The sequence below is a fragment of the Corylus avellana genome, chromosome ca2 (assembly GCF_901000735.1).
Source record: "Corylus avellana chromosome ca2, CavTom2PMs-1.0".
Lineage (NCBI taxonomy): Eukaryota > Viridiplantae > Streptophyta > Magnoliopsida > Fagales > Betulaceae > Corylus > Corylus avellana.
Window position 1 is genome coordinate 10,026,310 of NC_081542.1, and position 20,996 is coordinate 10,047,305.

A 20,996-nucleotide genomic window follows, 5' to 3' on the forward strand; every position below is an offset into this window, starting at 1 on the left:
TTTAGGTGCTCTCTTGGGGTTCATTTGGGATTGAGATTTCAATAAGTGTGATTTAAAAAATAGCGTTTTAAAAAATAGTGTTTTTGAAATCTCTACTTTTTAAAATCATAAAGACGTTTGGTAAAATATGTTAAAAAATATATTTTTATTAAATCTTTATTATGTGAATTCATGATTTTGGTTTAAATTCACACTTTTTCAAATAAGCACCCCTAGCCTGCTTATTGAAATCGCGAATTTTTTTTTTTTTCTATTTTAAATTAAGTGTTTTTTAAATCGCAATGCTAAATGCCTTACGTTTTGCGATATATTTTAAAAATGCAAATTATTCATGCGAAATCTCAGTCTCAAACGCACCCTTAATGTTTTCCTTGTGCCCTCTTCGTCCTAGGTAAAAATTATTTTATAAAAATTAAATGAGAAAAATAAGAGCAACTTTTTTATTTTTTTATAAAATAATTTCCACGTAGGATGGAAACGAGAAAACACCCTTTAGCATTCCCCTTTTAAAAATGACTCAGCCATTCGCAAAGCTACGAGGAGGCCAACAGCGAGGCCCTCAAGACCCCGTTCTGATTCCCTTCTGCTCCGCCCCGTGATGGCAACTTCCATGCTCTTCTCCCACCTCCGTCGCTCTCGCGCCTCCTCCCTCCTTCCCACTCTCTCCGCCGCGAGTCTCTCTCACTTCCTCCCCAACCCTCACCCTAACCCAATCCCTCTCTTCCTACCTCCTCACCCCTCTCACACTCGCAAGCCTCTCGCTTTTCTCCACCTCTTGCTCTCCCGTCCTTTTTCCTCTCGTTCAGCCGACGCCGATCACTCCGAGTTCGGCCGAATCGCTGGTGATTCGGCCGCCGATCCCGCGACCGAGTTGGAGCTTATAAATGTAGGGCTTGGTGGTGAAGTTGCGCAGGGACTGCCCGATGTTACTGTCGACGATTCCATTCTTCCGGTTCGTGCCATGATTTCGATGCTCGATGGCTTCCACGACCTCACTGGACTGCCCTGGTAGGCATTCATTTCTTCTCCTTCTGTTCGGTTGCCGAGAAAATGTCGAGAAGGAACTGGTCACTTTTGATTTTTTTTTTCTTCAGATTATTAGATTCCTGCACTAATATCGCAATTTTGAAAATTACGCACATTGCCTATGTCATTTGAATATGTACTTCTAAAGAAATGATCATACTTGACAATCTGTTATTTGAATATATGGTTATGAATTTTGGCTTCTTGATAATCTGACTTGTGTTCCAAGAAACAAGTTTTATTTATTTATTGCTTTTTTTTGATATTTACAAATACCATGTTTTCTTTTATGTGCTTGGATGACATTCCAGGTGGATAGTTATTGCTTCCTCCACTCTGGCTCTTAGAGTTGCACTGCTCCCAGTACTAATATTGCAACTTAACAAGTTGAAAAAGATTGGAGATTTATTCCCTAAATGTGAGTTTTTCATCTTTGTTAACTATGTATTTGTTGCTGTTGTTGCTTTGGTTCTTCAGTGTTGTTTTGAAACTCCTATTTGATTAGTCATTAATTCGGGTCACACTATATTGTCTTTTGAACTGTTATTCTGTTGATTTTTCTGAATACTTAAGAAATTGGGAACGGCATGCACAAGCTTATTGTGTTTGTACTTTTATTCACTAGCAAACAAAGCATGCACATAGAATTTTGGATGCAGGAACATTAGTCTCCATCCTTCTTTTACTTTCCGTTCATAATAATGTTGATGCTTGCCACCTGGTCAAGCTGTGGTCTATATTTGTTTTTATGCTTCTTACCATTGTTCAACTTGAGATGGAAGTTAACTGCTTTAAAGGCAGGAATAGATCCCTTAGTTTTGTTTCCAAGAAACGATAAAAAGAAAAAGAAAGAAACAGTAATCTGTTGCTGTCCCTGCTCAACTTATCAATTTTTTTCTTTGGTAAGTAATCAAATTTCAATAAAACCAAAGGGCGCACCCAAGTACATGTGATGTATACAAAAGAAACACCTAACCGGAAAGAGAAAAAAGATTAAAAAAAAAAAAAAAAAAAGTTACGGACTTAATCAAGGCAGCCACAGTGCCAATTCTGCCACTTATCAATGATAGTCAGCAACATGTGCATGATGCTTATAGTTGCTAGATCTAGCCTTTTGCCTCATACAATGCCAACTTCTTTTTTGATAAGTAATTCAATCTCATTAGTAAGCACATAGGTGCGCAAAGAAATATACAAGAGAGACCCCCTATTAGGGAGGAAAAGAAGAACAACATTCATATACTCAGGAGTAAAGGTTGCGTAGATGCTTGCACCTTTTTTCCTATAGCAATGAGCAATGAACATTGTAGTTGGCATGGGAGTTGTTTCTTATTGGATTGAACTTTTGACACAGGACAGAAGCTTTAATGGGCTTTAGTACCAATTCAGATCATGATCTTTAGGAATTCAACTCTTAAGTTATGCCTTGAGGATTTTTTGAAGGGGGTTTGATGTTCAAGGACATGGGGATGATTGGATTATAAAAATGATTGTTGATGGCTACTTGATATGGAAATGGAAACAATAAATTGAACGAGAAAAAGAAAGGATAAACCTTAGGGAATCACCCTAAATTTTTTAAGCAGCCTCACCTAGAAAGAAGATGGCAATCACACCCTCAAAGCTTTTAAGAAAGCTTTTGGAAACTTATTAACCTCAGTTTCAATATTTTTGATAGAATAGATAAAAGAATTTCTTTATCTTTTTCCTAGAAAGACTATGTTTGCTAAATAAAAGGAAAAAGATTACTAAACCGAGTAGGAAAAGCCTAATAGGATTCCGAAAGAGAAAAAAGTACTTATCAGCCTCTGGTACAATGCATTCTAAAAATTTTGAAATTGCCAAATTATCCCTGCCTTTGTAGAACTTAATTAAAACTGAGCAAACCGCTCTCTAATGCAAATAAACATAACAATAAGGCCTAAAACTCCTTAGACGGAGACTTCCTAGGATTCCAACTATGCCCCATATCAAATAAACGCTGCAATTGCAAATAATATTGGTTCAAAGTTTGCTCTCCCAAGAAGAAAGAAACGGACTTAAAACACGTTGCTGGAGCAAAAGAAATTGAAAGATCAGATGTTGATATGCCTTCTCTTGTGTTAGATACACCTCAACAAAATTCAAGTATTTTTTTAATAAAGATCAAAGTTGAATCATAGGAAGTCTTTTTGATACGGAAAGAATCAAAAGATATACAATCCTTTACTATTTTCGCCTCAAAGAGTTCTGAAGAAGAATTAAAAGAGTACAACACAATGAAGGAATATAAAAGAGATGCTGGAGTATTCCAATACTTCAACCTGCGTATTATGCTAAGGACGTGTACTTGCAATGATGGCTATGTTAGTACTTCCGACTACTTCGTATCAAATATTGAGGGTCTTACACTAACCTTAATATTAATTATTTTTATATGTCTATTCTTTTGTTTTTTTGTTTCTGTATTTTTTTAATTTTTAATTATTTATTTATTTATTTTTACAATGAATATGCCGCCATTTCACCTTGTCTCTTCCTGCATTGTTCAGCGTGTTGAGTATTTATCCACAAAAAATCTTGAGAAGGGTATGGAAAATTTATTTTGCAAGTGTTTCATTTTTTTTTTTGCTAGAGGTTGTTGTTAGTTTCAACAATAGCCTGCCGTAATTGTTGTACACAAGGCCTTTATCAGTACCAGTAACATGGCATAATTTCAGTACCTTTGCTATATTATTTCACAAATTGCTGGACCCTGACAATGGTGGACATTAATACTATTAGTTTTCTGTGTATTAATTTTATTGACATACTATTATGAGGAAAATTCATTATATATAATTTATATGGTATTCTTACCATGGAATCCTCTTCTGCTGTTCTTCTATTCAACTTACAATTAATTTTTGTTTGACTCTCATACGCATTTCTCAAAGTGCCTCCTCCATTGCCACCACCTATGTCAGGAAGGAGTTATATTGATCAAATTTCACTATTCCGGAAGGAAAGAAGAGCAATTGGATGCCCCTCATTTTTATGGTTCCTTTCATACTTCTCCATCCAGGTGATACGTCTATCATAGGTGTGAGAATAATGTTGTTCATTTCAAAAAAGCTATTTTTTTACATATGATATTTATATCTTATGAGATGAAATATTTTAGCCTCTTTATAATGATTAGAAACTGCAAGCATCTTGAGAATAGAAAGGGGTTATGTAGTCAAAGGCGAGCTTGATGCTTGCCTAGGCGCTTACGTAAGCAAGTTGCTAGCTAGAATTTCAGTTTGCACCTAGGAAGCACCTTGGCTGAGGCAATAAGCGCTGAAAACAAGTGCCTAACTGAATCAATGGCTCAATTTTTAGATGTATTTACCTGAGCCACTATTTATGTAATCTTTTACTCATTGAAATTGGGACATTTGTTTTAAATGATTTCTGTCTACCTTACTAGCATAAATAAAATACATATAAATTTTATCAATGTAATGCATGTGAGAATAACAAATGTCATGACACTTGGTCTATCTTGTTCTCTCTCTCTCTCTCTCTCTCTCTCAATTTTGCCAGCCTTTTTTCATCCTTAATTTGATTATCTGTCTCCTTCTCATTTCTTCTTCTTTTAGTGCTTTAAAATCCTCATTTTTGTCAAATCGGATCTGCATAGTTGCTTTTTATCTCCATTGTTTGTGATGATGATGATGATTTCATATACCTAGAATAGAACTCCCTCTTTATTTTTCAATCCATAATTGTATTCAGGCAACCCATTTATGTGCTTATTTGCTTAATCTAAATACATCGAAGACACCAAAAATGGGGCCCACATGAATGGTGTTTCTTGTCTTGTTGAAGCTTGATATAGTTTAGCTTGGGTCTCAAGAAGGCATACATAATAATGTGGGTGCCTCTCTTAAGTGGGATATTAAAAGATGGAATGATCAAGATTTTGGCAACGTGGGGGTTTGTATTAAGGCTCGTATGAAAGATCTTAAAGCTTTGGATAGGATGGAGGAAGAGAGAGGTTTATCTTCAGAAGAGATTGAGAGGAAAATGGTGCTTGCTAGAGAGCTAGAATCTTCTCTTCTTCAAGAAGAAATCAATTGGAGGCAAAAATCTAGGTTCCGTTGGTTGAAAGAGGGCGACAAGTGTACGAAATTTTTCCATCGGATCGCTAATGCCAACCGAAGAAAGAATTATATCGAGTCTTTGAACATTCATGGCACTAGTACTTCTGATCAAGAGGCTATTAGTAATCATATCACTCGCTTTTATGAGTTGCTCTTCACAGAGATTCTTAGTTGGAGACCGAGGTTGGATAATCTCCATTTCGATACGTTGGAGGTGGATGAGTCTTCTAGTCTGGAGGTTCCCTTTGAGGAAAGGGAGGTGTGGGAGGTGGTCAAAAAAATGGATAGGGACAAGGCTCCAGGTCCGGATGGTTTCTCTATGGCTTTCTTCCAGGATTGTTGGGAGGTGATCAAACTCGACATCATGGCCGTTTTTATGGAGTTCCATGACCGAGGTAAATTCGAAAAAAGCCTCAATGCTACGTTTATTGCTTTTATTCTGAAGTCGCATGGGGCTTCCGATTTGAAGGATTTTTGCCCTATCAGCCTCGTGGGGGGGATCTATAAGATTATTGCGAAGGTTCTAGCCAATAGAATGAGGAGAGTCATGAATCGGGTGATTTCCAACCCGCAGAATGCTTTCGTCAAAGGAAGACATATTTTGGATTCGGTGCTTATAGCCAATGAATGCCTGGACAGCCGTATCAGATCTGGGGATCCCCGCGTCTTGTGTAAGCTAGATATGGAGAAGGCTTATGATCACATGAACTGGAAATTTTTAATCTATTTGCGAAGGAGGTGTGGTTTTGGTGAGAAATGGTGTTCATGGATCGAGCATTTCATCTCGTCGGTGCGGTTTTCGGTGTTGATTAATGGCTCTTCCTCCGGTTTCTTTGGGAGTTCGTGTGGGGTGAGACAAGGTGATCCTCTTTCGCCTTTTTTGTTCATCGTGGTCATGGAGGCGTTCAGCAGGATGATTAATGCTTCCATCAGTAGGGGTTTCATCAATGGCTTCTATGTGGGTGCTAGAGAGCCTGAGCGGGTAATCGTTTCTCACCTTCTCTTTGCTGATGATACGTTAGTTTTTTGTGGGGCTACTCCTGACCAAGTTAGATTTATTAAAGCCCTCCTTATCGGCTTCGAGGCGGTCTCAGGGTTAAAAGTAAACCGAGCCAAATCTGTATTGGTCCCAGCCGGAGGCTCGCTGGTATCCTGGGTTGTGGCACTAGTTCTTTGCCCTTGAGGTATCTGGGTCTTCCGCTAGAAGCTTCGTTCAAGCTTTTGGCTATTTGGGATGATTTGTTGGAAAAGATTGCTAGAAGGTTGGCCCCTTGGAAGCGCTCGTATCTGTCAAAGGGGGCGAGACTCACTCTCATCAAGAGCACCTTATCCAATCTCCCCACCTATTTTCTGTCTCTTTTCGCCATTCCTGTTTCTGTGGCGAATCGCATTGAGAAGCTCCAATGGGATTTTTTATGGGGGGGGCTTCAATGACGAGCCTAAGTTACACTTCGTCAATTGGAAAGAGGTTTGTTCTCCGATTGTTGAGGGTGGTCTAGGGATTCGGAGTTTGCACCTTTTTAATCAAGCTCTTTTGGAGAAATGGTTATGAAGATTTGCAAATGAGGAAGAAGCTTGGTGGAGAAGTATTTTGGTGGCAAAGTATGGGGTGGATTGGGGTGGATGACATTCTAAAGTTCCTCGTGGAACGCATGAGGTGGGGTTATGGAAACACATTTGTAAGGGTTGGGGGTTGTTTCAGAGCCACTTTAGATTTGACCCTGGACTGGGGGTGAAAGTCAAATTTTGGGAGGATACTTGGTGTGGTGAGATGTCTCTCAAGGAAGCTTTTCCCGGTCTTTTCAATATTGCTAGCAATAAGGATGCTTCCATTGTGGATATTCGGGAGTGTTTTAATGGTATGGTTCACTGGAATGCTACATTTACCCGTAGAATTCATGATTGGGAGGAGTTGGTCTTAGCCTCGCTCTTCTCGCTCTTGTATTCGTCCTCGATTCGTGGGGAAGAGGAGGATCAGATGTGGTGGACCCCTTCAAGTAAAGGGAAGTTTGAGGTTCGCTCTTTTTATAGGATGCTTGTCTCAAAAGAGTCCAATCACTTTCCTTGGAAATGTATTTGGCGCACAAAGGCTCCTTCGAGAGTGGCCTTTTTTGCTTGGTCGGCTGCCCTTGGGAAATCTCTCACTTTGGATAATGTTCGGAAGAGAGGTATTGTGGTGATTAATCGTTGCTGTATGTGTGAATCGGATGGGGAGTCTGTGGATCATCTATTTCTTCATTGTGGGGTTGCGCACAAGTTGTGGGAGGTTATTTTCTCTCGCTTCAATTTGTGTTGGGTTATGCCTAGAAGTGTCAAGGATCTGTTTGCCAGTTGGTGGTCGGGTTAGAGATCTAGTAGTGTCGTGGTGTGGAAGATGGCTCCCCTTTGTCTTTTATAGTGCCTTTGGAAGGAGAGAAATGCAAGATGCTTCGAAGATTTGTCGAAGAACCTTGAGGACCTTGTTCATTTCTTTTTGTACACTCTCTTCACTTGGACTGCAGGCTGGCTTGCTCCTATAGTGATTAATTTTCCTGATTTCCTCTCTATGTTCTCTTCTTCTCTCTCCCCCGCTTAGTCGCTCTCTTATATACTCCCTGTGTACTTGGGTTGCGCCCCTCTGCGCTCTTTAATGCATTATTACTTCTAAAAAAAAAAAATAATGTGGGTGCCTGTTAGCCTAGCTGGTAAAGTATCTTGGCTTTGTACTAGAGGGTTGGGATTACATTTGAATTCTGTTAGCACCAGAATGGGATGTTTAAGGTAGTGGATCACTACCCAAATTCTGTAGCCCAGGAATTGGACCATGAAACAAATATACAAGCATAATATCATCTATGAGTACACTTCAGACCGCTATAGTAACTGTTTTTATAACATGGCAGTTTCGAGTTGGACCACTTAACTCAAGATTTCATTTAGATTGGTGTATTGAACATAAAGAAATGAGGCATTACTTGCCCTTGCAGAATTGGTAGTAACTATCAAAGGTGGACTTCTACTTCCATCGTTCCCAACAATTTGACATGGCAGTTTCGAGTTGGACCACTTAACTCAAGATTTCATTTAGATTGGTGTGTTGAACATAAAGAAATGAGGCATTACTTGCCCTTGCAGAATTGGTAGTAACTATCAAAGGTGAACTTCTACTTCCATCGTTCCCAACAATTTGTCTTATGACATCTTTGATTTTCAATGCCCAATTTGTTAACAGAAAAATCCATTTTTATAACAGCCCAAGTCAAAAGTGACTGCTGCCCCAATTATTGTTGCAAAACTTCTGTGTTTTTTTTTTTTTGATGGGTAATATCAATTTATATAAAAGCGCAAAGGGGCGCAACCCATGTACATAGAAAGTATACAATAGAGCTCACAAATGCAAATAGCTATTAAGCTGAAAATGAAGCACGTAAGTCTAAAAATTACGCAAGCGTTGAAGCTTGCAACGAATGCCACATTACTCTCCATGAGAACAGTTCTGTTGTAGAAGTGCATACTTGTGTATAGGGTTAGCTGAATGATCAATCATGTCTATGAAGTAGCTGATGAGAGTTAATACACCATATGAAGGCATTCGATTGGCACCTGTTACCTTCATCAAGTAATTAAAAATATGGATGATGAATTACTCGATGGTATCATGTAGGAATGGAGCTGGATTTGTCCGAGATTTGAGTCTGTTATTTATGTTTTATTTCTTTACTACTGCTATTATCATTTCATCAGTCATCAATGGCTCAATTAGTTATAGTGACTTCCTTGTTTGTTTTGTCCTTGTTAGTTAGGTGGTTCCTTTTGTATACTTCATGTGACATAGGGGTGCCTTATGCTTTGAATTAGTCATCAATGGCTATATAAACAAGCTTGAAGAAAAGAAAGAAAAGGGGGAAATAGAACATATTTTGTATTCCTGATGAATCCTGAAAACCATATTGGCCTGAATATTAAGTTGCATGGGCAATTTCCATATTAATTTATCTTGCTGTCTCTTTCAAATCATCTGCAGGTACCATGCTTTTTCTTGTGGATGACTAGTGTTCGGAGAATGTCACTGGATCATCATCCTGGTTTTGATTGTGTAAGTCACTAATGTACTAGACAGATACATTTGAACTTCTTTTTCTTCAAGATAGTAGTTGTGTTACAATTAATGACGTAATAGTCCACAACTCATATATTCATCAATGAAGAAGGCATTGTTACTTGTATGAGAGGCAAAATGAATTTCTTAATAAGCTGCTTGCTCACATGGCACTCTATTAGTGGGGAAAGTCAATTACACATGGTGGATGGAGAAATAGCTAGTTCAGACCTAATTAAAAATTGACTAGAACTGAATTTAGATTGGTCCAGTAATTGTTTAAAGCTCTTGTATGCAAAGCGTAATAAACTTTCTTAAGAAGCTACTAGCTTCTGGAATTTTCCTTTTAATTTACATTCCTACTACTTTTCCCTTGAAACAGTTGGGTACCTTTTGTACGCATGGCAGTCCATTGGGCAAGAATTGTTAGTAAAAGGTTCTGAAGTGAGGCATGCTTCTTTTGATGATACAGAAGCATTGTTTGCTCCTATGATGGTAAAAGACCTCCTAAACAATGTTTAGGGTATGTTTGGTACACTTAGGGCTGTAATCGAGCCGAGCCGAGTATTGACTGTTCAAGCTCAGTTCGTTTATTTTTTTTCGAACACGAGCCGAGCTCGAGCTTTCCACTGAACTAGATAATTTGTTCAAGCTCTGTTCATTTATTTTTCAGCTAAGCTCAAGCTTGTTCACGAGCTACCCAATTGATTTAATTATTTCATATATAAAGTAAATATAGTGATTGTTCAATGTTCTTTTTTCAAATTAATACAAATTATTAGTCATTTAATTATAGTTAAGATTTATTGTTTGGGTAATTAGAAAAATTAAGTTGGTGGTTGGGGGGGCGTTCTCGGAGCGCTGTTGTGTGGAAGATGGTTCCCCTATGCCTAATATGGTGCTTATGGTTAGAAAGGAATACGAGATGCTTTGAGGACTCAGAGAGATCTTTGGAGGAACTCATGGCTTTCTTCTTCTACACACTTTTCACTTGGACTGCAGCTTGGCTTGCCCCTGTAGTGATTAGCTATCTTGATTTTCTTGTTCTTTTCTCTTCTCCTTTTTAGGCGTTTTCTCTTGTATACTCCCTGTGTACTTGGGTTGCGCCCCTCTGCGCTTTTGATATAAACATTACTTATAAAAAAAAAAAATTAGAAAAATTAAGTCAAGTATTAAATAATCTAATCTCAATTTATATGTTTATCTTATAGTATATATATACATACACATACACACACACATATATATGTATATACACACGAAGACACTTATATCTATATCCAGACTCAGAATTACAATAAACTCACTTACCCAACCCACCATCGATCACCTCTCGGCCTCGCCAATTGCCGACCTCCACCCTGCCCAGCCCATTGTTGGGCATGGTTCTGCCCGGCCTATCGTCGACAACCATATTTGGTGGTCTTCCACTGTCTGCCCCATCCCACCATCGGCACCACTCGGCCCAGGCCACCGGTAGGTAGCGGTGACTTGGGCTTGGTTGTTGCTGGAGACAATAGAGTGTTGCCGAGGATGACGACAAACAGTGGTTGTGTAATACCCCGCCCTAAATGATATGATATTATCTGCTTTGGGCCAAGCCCGCACGGTTTTATTATTGGGCTTACTCCCAAAATGCTTCATAACATTTGGAGAGATCATATTCCATATAAATACATAATTTTTTCCACACCTAGGCAATGTGGAATGTCACAGGTTGGAGGCGGCGGAGGACCCCTGAATATAGTTTCTGACGGTAGGTCGGGCGGCAGCTTGGGCTAGGCAGTTAGCATTGATTTGGTGGTCACGCCCACCAAATAGCATATCAGGGATGGTCGTGACCACCTCCGATGTTATTGGGGGTGGTGCAACCACTCCTGAAGGTTCAGTTGGGGTGGCTAATCATCATCTCCTTTGGGGGAGATCGAAATGAAAAATGACAAATAGCGGTTTGGAGATATTATTTGTAGAGCTTCCATTTTGGGGGAATACCTATCCCCGCTTTTGTGAGAGGATCATTTTAAAAGAATATTCCCAGGAATGGCGGCACAACCAAATAAGAAAATAGTATAGGAATAGCTATTCCATTCCTGGGTCTATTCCTGCTACCAAACGTGCCCCAAGTTGAATTCTAAATGCTATTACAGCTGGAAATTGATTTACCATCTATTGTTTTTCCTTATGGGTAATGCTCATCTTTGCTATCTTTGTATTCTGGAAAATTTATTGTGCTGTAGAAAATTTGACCATATGGTGCAGTTTGTATTGTCAATAAAATTTATATAGTTTCTCTAACTTAGCTGAACCATAAATTTCTTACATTCATTACAGGGTGGTGCTTTATGGTTCCAGAATTTGACTGAATTCCCACATGGTATTTCAGGCCCCATCTTTCCTTTATTGATAGCTGGCTTGCACTATGCTAATGTTCAGGTATTTGACTATTTAGTCTCTCTGCACCAACGATCATAACTTGCATTTATGTGTATGTATAGTTATGCATACCCCCAGATCCCTCTTTTCTTAGTGATAAGGGGGTTTGAATATTGAAATAGTCTTATATTGAAAAGAGATGTCATTCTTATTGTCTCACAGTTTGGTTCTTGGTTTGTGGTAAAATTTAGCTACAGATTTATGTATCGGGGATATTATTGGATTATTTGATGTAAGTTTGCTTTTCCTCGAGCTTCTTGGTTCCTGTCTGAATGTGTCACTGCATGCAAGCTAAACAGACAGATGTGTATATATGTGCATAATAGAGATAATTTTCAAAAAATTTAGTATTCTTAAACTAGCTATCCACATGGTGTCAATGCGCTTAGAGATTGAATCAAGTGTTTTCTTGTTACGTAACTTTGTTCTAGTGTGTATTTATAGGAAAAAGAGTTTCTATAACAACAAAAAAAAAGAAAAAGTGTGTACATGTTCTTAAAGGTACAAAGATACTTTGGTCCTATTGTTGCCACCTGTAAATTCAGGAACCATCCCTGGTTTAGCTATGATATGTCTGTTCAGTTGAGTTAGATTAAAGGTTGTGATTCCTTCATAGATCTATCCAAACACAGTTGTGTATGAATATGCTTTTTACAACATGTTACATGACCAAAGTTGTAAACACTTTGCCATGAATTATGTACCTTTTTTTCTTCTATGAACTAGCAATCAATAGAGATATGTATGATCGAAATCAACATTTCACTGTGAAACTGTGTTGTGGTGCCCAAGCACTAGTTTGGGCATGCATATGTACATGCTAGCCATAACATCGCCCCAGGGTGAGTTTTTTGACCAATAGTTGTTTGTCAATACTTGAAAATCTGATCAGGTTTGGTAGTTGTTCAAAATTAGTCCAACTTTTGATTTGTTAGAAAGTCTTGCGACACCTCTCTTATATGTTTATTTTTCACTTATAACCTTTTTTTTACAAGTAATAATTTATTGAAAAGAAAAACTAGCACATCCCTCGTACAAGAAATCTATACAAGAGAGACAACCACATTAAAGGTGTCTAAAATCGAAAAAGTTTACGAGGTATGAAAGATTTGAAAAGGAGGAAGAAGGAACATAGACTACAGCCCAATCTAAGAGGAATCTCGAAAAGGTGGATTTATTGTCACATATAACTACTGTATAGGTTTCCATGATGAAGTAATTGTTTTGAAATTAAAAATTTGCTTGCTACCTTGTTTATATTTCCTATGTTTACTGTTTTAAATTATCGAACATACTGACATTTATCTTGTTCAACAGTTGCGTGTCTGTTACCATCTTAGTTTGCTTAGTCATAGTGCACCTGAGAACATTTCACTTGTTTTGTGCACAAGTTGTTGCTTGTATTCTTATTTATGACCCTCACTATGACCCCAGTAGTACAGCTGTTGACACTTAATAGCATGCAATTTTAATGTCCACAAATTCCTAAAGTTGTGGATTACATATTCTGCCTGTGCTATACAAGAATGTTTCTTACTTGAATAGATTTGTATGGCACTCTTGTCAAATCCTCAAAGTGTTCCAAATTGCTTTTGACATCATCTACTAGTAGCATATTTTGATAAGTCAATCTTGTTAATATCAAAGAATATATGTTGAGTTTTGTTTAATCAATATAACAGGTTTCTTTTGGGGCAACTTCAGTTGGAAAAATGACTGGCGTCTTTGGCTTATTAGCAAAAGTGAGTAGATACAAGTTGTGCATGAATTTCACTGACATTGTTATCTTATTGTGTTGAATATATTGGTTTTCTAGAATTTATGTGTCAATTGATTGAATTTAATTCTTGCAGATGTCTTTCTTTTCACTGGTTATATATATATAATGTCACATAACTAATTGGAATTCTCCTTTTTATTGCAGTACTACAAATTCTACTTGGAGTTTTTGACTCTGCCTCTATTTTTTATTGGTTACTGCATTCCTCAGGTAAAAATTATGTTATTTTTGCAAAACTTTGGGAAGTTAAGTGCACTAAGTTGGACATATGAGTATTGTCCAAGCATCCATGGAAATATTTAATTGTGAGATTTACGTATACATGCATTTTGCTTGTTTCCAACGATCTTTCTTTCACATATGATGTTAATTTTATGTTTAAATTCAGTTTTATTTAAACGTCACTAGAAATTGTTTTGTCGTTAGATATTCCTATCTTTGATAATTTTTGTGTGTCAAAATGCGAAGAGCTCTATTTTGCTATTAGTCGGGGAAAAAGCTATTGTATGTAGGACTTGATAGTAGATCCAAGAATATAGCATTTTCCTTTTATTTTTCCCCTTTCAATTTTTTTTTTTTGAGTATATAATATGGCTAAGTGATCAAGTCCACTTTCATCCTTGGCTTTCTCAACCCTTTGTCGCCGGTTGCCTTGGGGACAAGCAAGGTAGATCCAGGTATGGCCCCTCCTCCTACCCCTCGTCCGGTTAGGGATTCTGGTGTTGTCTTGGATATTGGGTTGGCTCCAAGAGGGCTTCCTAGGCCGGTGGAGTTGTCGGGTGTCGTGGCTAAAGGGCTTTGGGCTTTTGATTTGGGGCTCCTGTCTTTGCTGAACTCTAAACCCGTTCAGGGCTACAACCGTAAGATGAGGAGGGATAGCAGATTTTTAAAAATGGACAACAGCTTGATCGCCGAGGCAGTTTCGTCATTCAGTGCCCCACCAAGCTCTTCTGGTGCGGTGATAGGTTTGGTTAGTCCTTTGGAGTTTGTGGGTAGTGAAGAGGAGGACGGAGATTTCTGGCGTGGGGAAGACGGAGATTGCTGAGATGGGAAAGAAGAAGATTTGGGGTGAGGAAGATGGAGATTTTCCTTATCCTTTGGGTGATTTTCCCTCTGCTACCTATTTGGATTGGGCTTTGATGGGGGTTTCGTGTGAGGAGATCGATGCCACCTTAGATTTTACCCACCCCTCAGAAGGTAATAGGTAGAAGGTAGCTTATGAATTTAGAATGCTCCATCAACTATGATGCTAAGGGAGCATCCTCTATGTGGGGGAAAGGCAAGACTCACGCTTTCTAGCGTTGAGTGCCTCGAGGGGTTTTGGGCTTTTTGTGGCTTTTGGGTTTCTTGCTCGTTTGGAGCCTCTTGTGTATATTGTGTGTGTACTTAGGGGCGCCTTACGTTTTTTAACAAAATACAGTACTTATATCTATATATATATAAAAGAACTCAAGGAACTAAAAGATAGAAATAGAAACTCAGGGAGCGATTCAAAAAGTTCCAATTTTCAGGGACCAATACAATAATTTTAAATTAGAATTAATGAACTCTGGATTAAGTCGCAGTTTCTTTTCTCGGTAAAAAAGAGGTGGAGGATGGGATTGTGGGGGTTAAGAGCCACTTGAGTGCATGTGTAACTTACCAATAAAAGAAAAAGTTGCATCATATTAGAGATGTAAGTGGCATGAGATAATTGAGTGTTCAGGATATGGCGAAGAAGAATCTGCACTTTTTAAAGGCATTTCATTGTAATAGCTGTTACATGATCAGATACATGTGTGCTAAACAGCTATGAAGCACTGATATGCATACAAGATACAAGATAGGATACAACTATAAATACAAAGATATGTCAGTTCTTGAAAATTTAAAATTGGATGAGGCAAGGTCTTAATAATTAATATATAAAAAATTCTTTAAAATACATATTATGCTAGGGTCTTAGCTTAAAAAATAAAAAAAGCATTTAAAGGCATAAAATATGGAAACTAATTTAGAAGTTATACATTATAGCCCGTGTACTTGGGTTGTGCCGCTTTGCACTTTTTAATGAGATAGAATTACTTATCAAAACAAAAAAAGTTGTACATTACAAGAACAAATGATCCATGATCCATGTTTGATATTCATAGAGTTTTGAATTTGAAAGTTTTTAACTTTCTAAAGCACTAAATCTTGTATTTAACATTTAGACCTTCTTTCTTTAAGAAAAGTCAACTTTTCACTTGAAAATGTATCGTGTCATATCAATGTGATATCATGACATATCTTGATGTTTCCAAGCTGTATCCATGAAAAGGAAATTAATTTTCTTATTTCTAGATAGATATCTCATTGTATTCGGATGTGTGTTAGAAACAGGTAAGATGCTAATTTGAAGTATCCTTACTTCCTGTTTTTTTTTTTTCAATAATGGCACCATGTTGATGTAAATATTCAATGACTTGAAAATTGGAGGACTTAGATAACATAAAGAAAGAGATGAAAAATTCTCACTCTAAAGTTTCATATATCTTGCACCACGACATAACAGTGGCTCGAACTGAAACAAGATTGACACATCTTGGTATTTTTGGACCTTGTTAACATTATTAAATTTTAATACCAGATATATGAAGTGGTACATGAGATCTTATAGCTTTTCTGTCTAGTGAGATGGTATCAAAGCTGGAACTGAAGCTGGTAGGAACTGAAAATCAGCCTTTTAAATGGCTTTGTTGGTTGGTAAAGCTAGACTAACTTAAAACCAACCTGTTAACATCCTTATGTAAAACTCAAGTCACTGCACACTTGAGCTTTCATATCATTCTATGCTCTTATTAAATTTTTTGTTGTGGTAGAGAAGGTTGGGAAAGTAAGGATTGTTATGAGATTATGTGCTAAAATCTCCTTTGAAGTTTATGTTGCCAAAATTTTATTGGTTGACCTGATTTTGGAGGTATGAGGCGTGGTGATAGTAATTAACTTAGCATGTTTTGGAGCTGGGTTGTTACTGTCCATGGAGCATTACTATGTGCTCTATGGCATATATCCGTGAAGTCATATGATGTTAGTGTCATTTTTTAAGATGATGTTATTTGAGGCTCTTTGTATGGCCACCATCTGGAAAGTTTGCAGTTCTGCAGCAATGAAGCAGTTTCCATATTGCATTATAATTTCCTCCATAGAAACAATATCCCAAAGTACAGTGTCAATTAACTTATTGTACATCCTGCTTTAGAACTAAAAGCTGTCTTTGCTTGGCCTCCCCATTATACTTATTATACTTTCTCACTTCTACTGCTTGATCTGATAGTAACGTCCTCTTCTCATCTTCTCCTCCCTCTCCTTGAAGAAGAATACAAATTTATCTCTTTTTTTTTTTTTTTGCAGGGAAGTCTAGTCTATTGGCTTACCAATAGTTCGTTAACCATCATTCAGGTGAGTTATTGTGTTGTCATTCTGTGAATAGAATAAGAGTTTGTTTGTTTGCTTGCCTTCAAGAATGTCTCAGTATTCTTAAGGGTGTTTTTGACGGTTCAAGGAAAGATTCCCTATGATCATTATTTCAGAGTTGAAAACGTGCATACCCATCAAATTCATAATGGAATACTCTTGAAATTATAATTATGCCCCTAAGATTAAAAAATATCAAAAGAATAAAAAAAGCAGAAGGAAAAAAAGAAAAAAAAAGAAAAAAAGAAGGATTAAAAAATAGAGAGATGCTAGGTTTCCCAAATATTTTTTCCAAAATTTTGTTCTCAAATAATGTGTCACCATCTCATCACCTTACGCCTCTATTTACTAAAACAATAAATCACATGGAATGGTGATACATCATTTGGGGATCAAATTTTCGGGAAAATATTTGGAAAACCTAACATTTCTCTAAAAAATGTCTTTCCAACCTCTGGCTAATTTGGATCATGGAGGTTAACCATCATGGCCATGGCCATTTCAGGTTGCCAATGAGGTCCAACCTCCATGGCCTTGGAGGTTGGCCACCATGGCCAAACAGGGCAGTTGCAAGTTTTTTTTGTTCCCTTTTTCTTTTATTTACTTTTTTTTCCTCTTTATTTCGAATTTGTTCATCTTAAAGATATGTTTTAAGTTTTACGCGCTTCCAATTAGCAATTTGACTGAAAATTGGATGGAAGCTTTGGATTGCAAAAATGGAATCACATAAGGTAGTGAAATGAAAATATAGATAACTGAGGTGTTGAAATCAAAATCAGCCAAAGAACAAGGTGGTTTTTATTTTTATTTTTTAATATTTTCCTTATTTTAATATGTATTCTTATTGTATGTATTTATTAGTAAATCTTTGGTAAGTTTTTGGGGTATGGTATTATGAAATTTTCATCCTTCTGTGCTTTGTTTGGTCAGCAAGTTTTGAGGTCATATTAGCCTTTAAACAAGCTTTATCGAATGAGTTTTCAAAGTCATCTGACAGTAAACTTTGCAGCAATTATCTCTCAGACATCCTGCTGTTCGTGCAAAATTGGGGTTACCAGACAAAGGTGCTCCAACTGCAGCTGGGAATTCTGGAGAAACTGCTGCTCCTGGAATAACATCCACCGACTCCCCCACAAAGCAGCGCCAAATTTCTGTGAAGAACTTACATCCTAAAGAATTGCTCGCTGTGAGTGTCTATAAGAATGAATCTTGGTAGGTTATACGGTATCAAAGATGTTTTAACTCTTTTCTATGTTCATGGCTGCTATTGTTGACAGCTCTCAGTCCAGCTCTTATCAAATGGGAAAAAAGAAAGAGCGATTCCTTTGCTACGGTAACTTGCTCTTGTAATTGGTTTTCTTCTCTACTCTTTCAACATGTGTATATTTTTGATCCTAGGTGACAGCTTTGCCCTTGGTTGTTGAGTTGCATTATTTGTCCCTAGCTGTTGAATTGCATTGGCAACTTTTGGTTATAGATTGGCACTAGACAAGGATCCTGAATACGTCAGAGCTTTGATCGTTATGGGGCAGACTCTATTGCAGAATGGGCAGCCTGCAGAAGCTACTGAATACTTAGAGCGTGCTATTTCCAAGGTCTTAATTCATATATGCTTTATATTTTTTTTTTTGTTTGTTATGCTCCATTTATTTTCGTGGTTTGTTTGTCCTTGGTGAATCTCTTGCTTCATATCTGCAATTTGTGATGATCATAGTAGAGATTTGGCCACGTCATATAGAAACCACATATAGGGGGTGTTTGGCAAATGGGATGGCCTAAACACTGTAGTTGATGTGAAAAAAAGTAAGAATGTTTGGTATAAAAAAAAATGAAAAAGTGGTATGAAAAAGTGAAAAAGTTTTGTTTTGTAGTGATTTTTTTATTTGAATAATAATAAAAAGTGAATGATTTGATATTAAAAGTGAAAAAGTTAGAATGTTTTGATGTTGATTTTTTTGGGAAATGGTGATGAACAGTGTTTGGGCCAACCCCATCCCCATTACCAAACAAAGCCATAATCTTCTTCTTTCTGGGTTAATTCTCTTGATAGTGGGCTAATTCTTTATCAGATATCTGCATTATTAGTAGTTATTTTAATAGTTTGTAAAATCTTACGATCCTCGATTCTACCTACAAATTGATCCTGAAGACCCTTCCATTGATTATTGTACGGATCTGGTCCATAATGTTTCCTATGAATAGTCACTAAGCTGTCTCTAATGCTTGCATTTTGATTCTTAGAAGAAATTTATATATGAATTTACCTTTTTCACTCCATTGATTGGAACTGTTCTTTTACCGTATATCAGCTGTTCCTTGCTGGTGATCCAACAGAGGCCGAGTATGCTGAACTTTTAATTCTTTCATCTCAGTGGGCTGGTGTCGCTTGTTTACGGCAGGTGAAGCTCAGTAAAACATTTCCTTTTTTCTTTCGTCTTCATAGTTAATGTTTTTAGTTTAGTGCTGTGACTGAGGCAAAGTGGCCACAAATTTTTGAAAAGAAATGCTCCATGTACATTCAAGTGCTTATTCTCTCTGATGTGGCAATGAAAATCACCATTAGATTTTGAACGGGTTAATCTTTTAAGGATCTATTGCTTGAGTTTTGTCTTTTGTAATTGTCAGGGGAAGAGTGCAGAAGGAATGGTGCACCTGGAAAGAGTTGGAAGGTTGAAAGAGCCAGAGGAAGCAAGGATCAAAGCCCATTATTTTGATGGTATTGTATTGCTTGCAAGGTATGAAATGGAGGCAGTAAATAATATAGCATTAATTTATTTCATTCCCAATTAAAATGTTGAACTCATTGAGAAGTTGGGTTTCCAGTGCATTATACAACGAAGGAAGAAAAGCTGAAGCTGCAAACTATCTACGCATGGCTGCAGCTTATAATCCTGCTTACAACGAATACTTGGAGCAGTGTGAAAATGATGAGGACAATTTTGTCAGTGATCTTACCAGCAGTAGGAGAAAAGATTATTGAATTTCAATTTTTGTATGAGATAATTTATCATTGATTTGTATATTTGATAGAATAAACCATAAGCTCTGGCAGTGCTCTACTTTGATGTGTTTTGATTTAAATCATGTGAGCATCGATTTTGCAAAAAATAGTCTAATAGGTTCTCTATTACACTATTACTTCCCTAAACATTGTAAATGCTAGTGTTGTTCATTGGTACCACTTTAACGTCTCTATTCATTATTTTACTGCAAAATATTTTTCTTTCTCCTCAAAGGGAATTTGTATTTTGTAAAAAAATAATATTTCAATGATAAACCAAAAAATAAAGGAAAATATTGTGGAGTGTATTTGGATATGGAAACAAAATGTAGTTTTGTTCTCGAAATTTAAAAGCTTGTTTGGGATTGTGTTAAAACAAAGCTTTTTATGCTTAATTTTTAAGCTTTTGAGATCAAAGAAGTAATAAAATAAAATAAATAAATAAATAAATAAATTTGCTTAGCACAACTTGTTCATGCGCTAAAAACACTTATTAAGTTTTTTAACGTAATTCTAATTGGGCCATAAAAAGGTTAACCTTTCATTTTAAAGTTTTCTTCTCAAACTTTTCTTGTTTAACATTTCTTTTTAAAGTTTTCTCGTCTAACTTTTCTGTTCAAAGTGAGTTTATCAATTGAAAAAAAAGGTTTTTTTTTTTTTTTTTCACCATCACTTCTTCCCTGTTGTCATTTAAAAGGAGGTTCATATAATATTGCGGATGAATGCAGTTTTTTGTATTAGTTTAAGCTCATTGTTAACATGGCGGGTTGCACAACCAAAGGAAAGGCATTGGTGAGACTTTGGTTTGCGTGGATTGGATTCTTATGTCTTTTTTCCATGGAAAAAAGACCACTAATGTTGTCTTGTTCTGCAGATTACTCCATCTGGGAGATCAATCTATGTCATTGCAACTTTGCAAGGCAAACTTCTATTAAAATAAATGTTAAAATTAAAGAATTTATGTCAAGATTGCTTAGACCTTTTACTGGATTCTTCTTATCTTTGAGTTAACATTTCTATACTCATTTTCTTATGCATTTCATTGCTTCAAAATGGACAACACGCAAATAATACTGTAAACAAAATGGTAGTTTGTAGAGGCGAGTCTTAGTGTGCCAAAGTTTGGAAGTATGAGTG

At 36.9% G+C, this 20,996-nt stretch overlaps 1 protein-coding gene across 1 annotated transcript; it reads left to right on the top strand.

Moving 5' to 3' along the window:
• The first annotated feature begins 539 nt into the window (after window positions 1–539).
• Window positions 540–20,039, top strand: LOC132170014 (ALBINO3-like protein 2, chloroplastic). The gene is made up of 14 exons (XM_059580940.1): window positions 540–1,008; window positions 1,338–1,444; window positions 3,942–4,069; window positions 9,136–9,207; window positions 11,542–11,643; window positions 13,326–13,385; window positions 13,568–13,633; window positions 16,796–16,843; window positions 17,868–18,044; window positions 18,136–18,191; window positions 18,336–18,453; window positions 19,168–19,257; window positions 19,484–19,593; window positions 19,682–20,039. The coding sequence occupies exons 1-14, from the start codon at window positions 599–601 to the stop codon at window positions 19,836–19,838; spliced, it is 1,701 nt and encodes a 566-aa protein (XP_059436923.1). The 5' UTR covers window positions 540–598; the 3' UTR covers window positions 19,839–20,039.
• The last annotated feature ends 957 nt before the right edge of the window (window positions 20,040–20,996 follow it).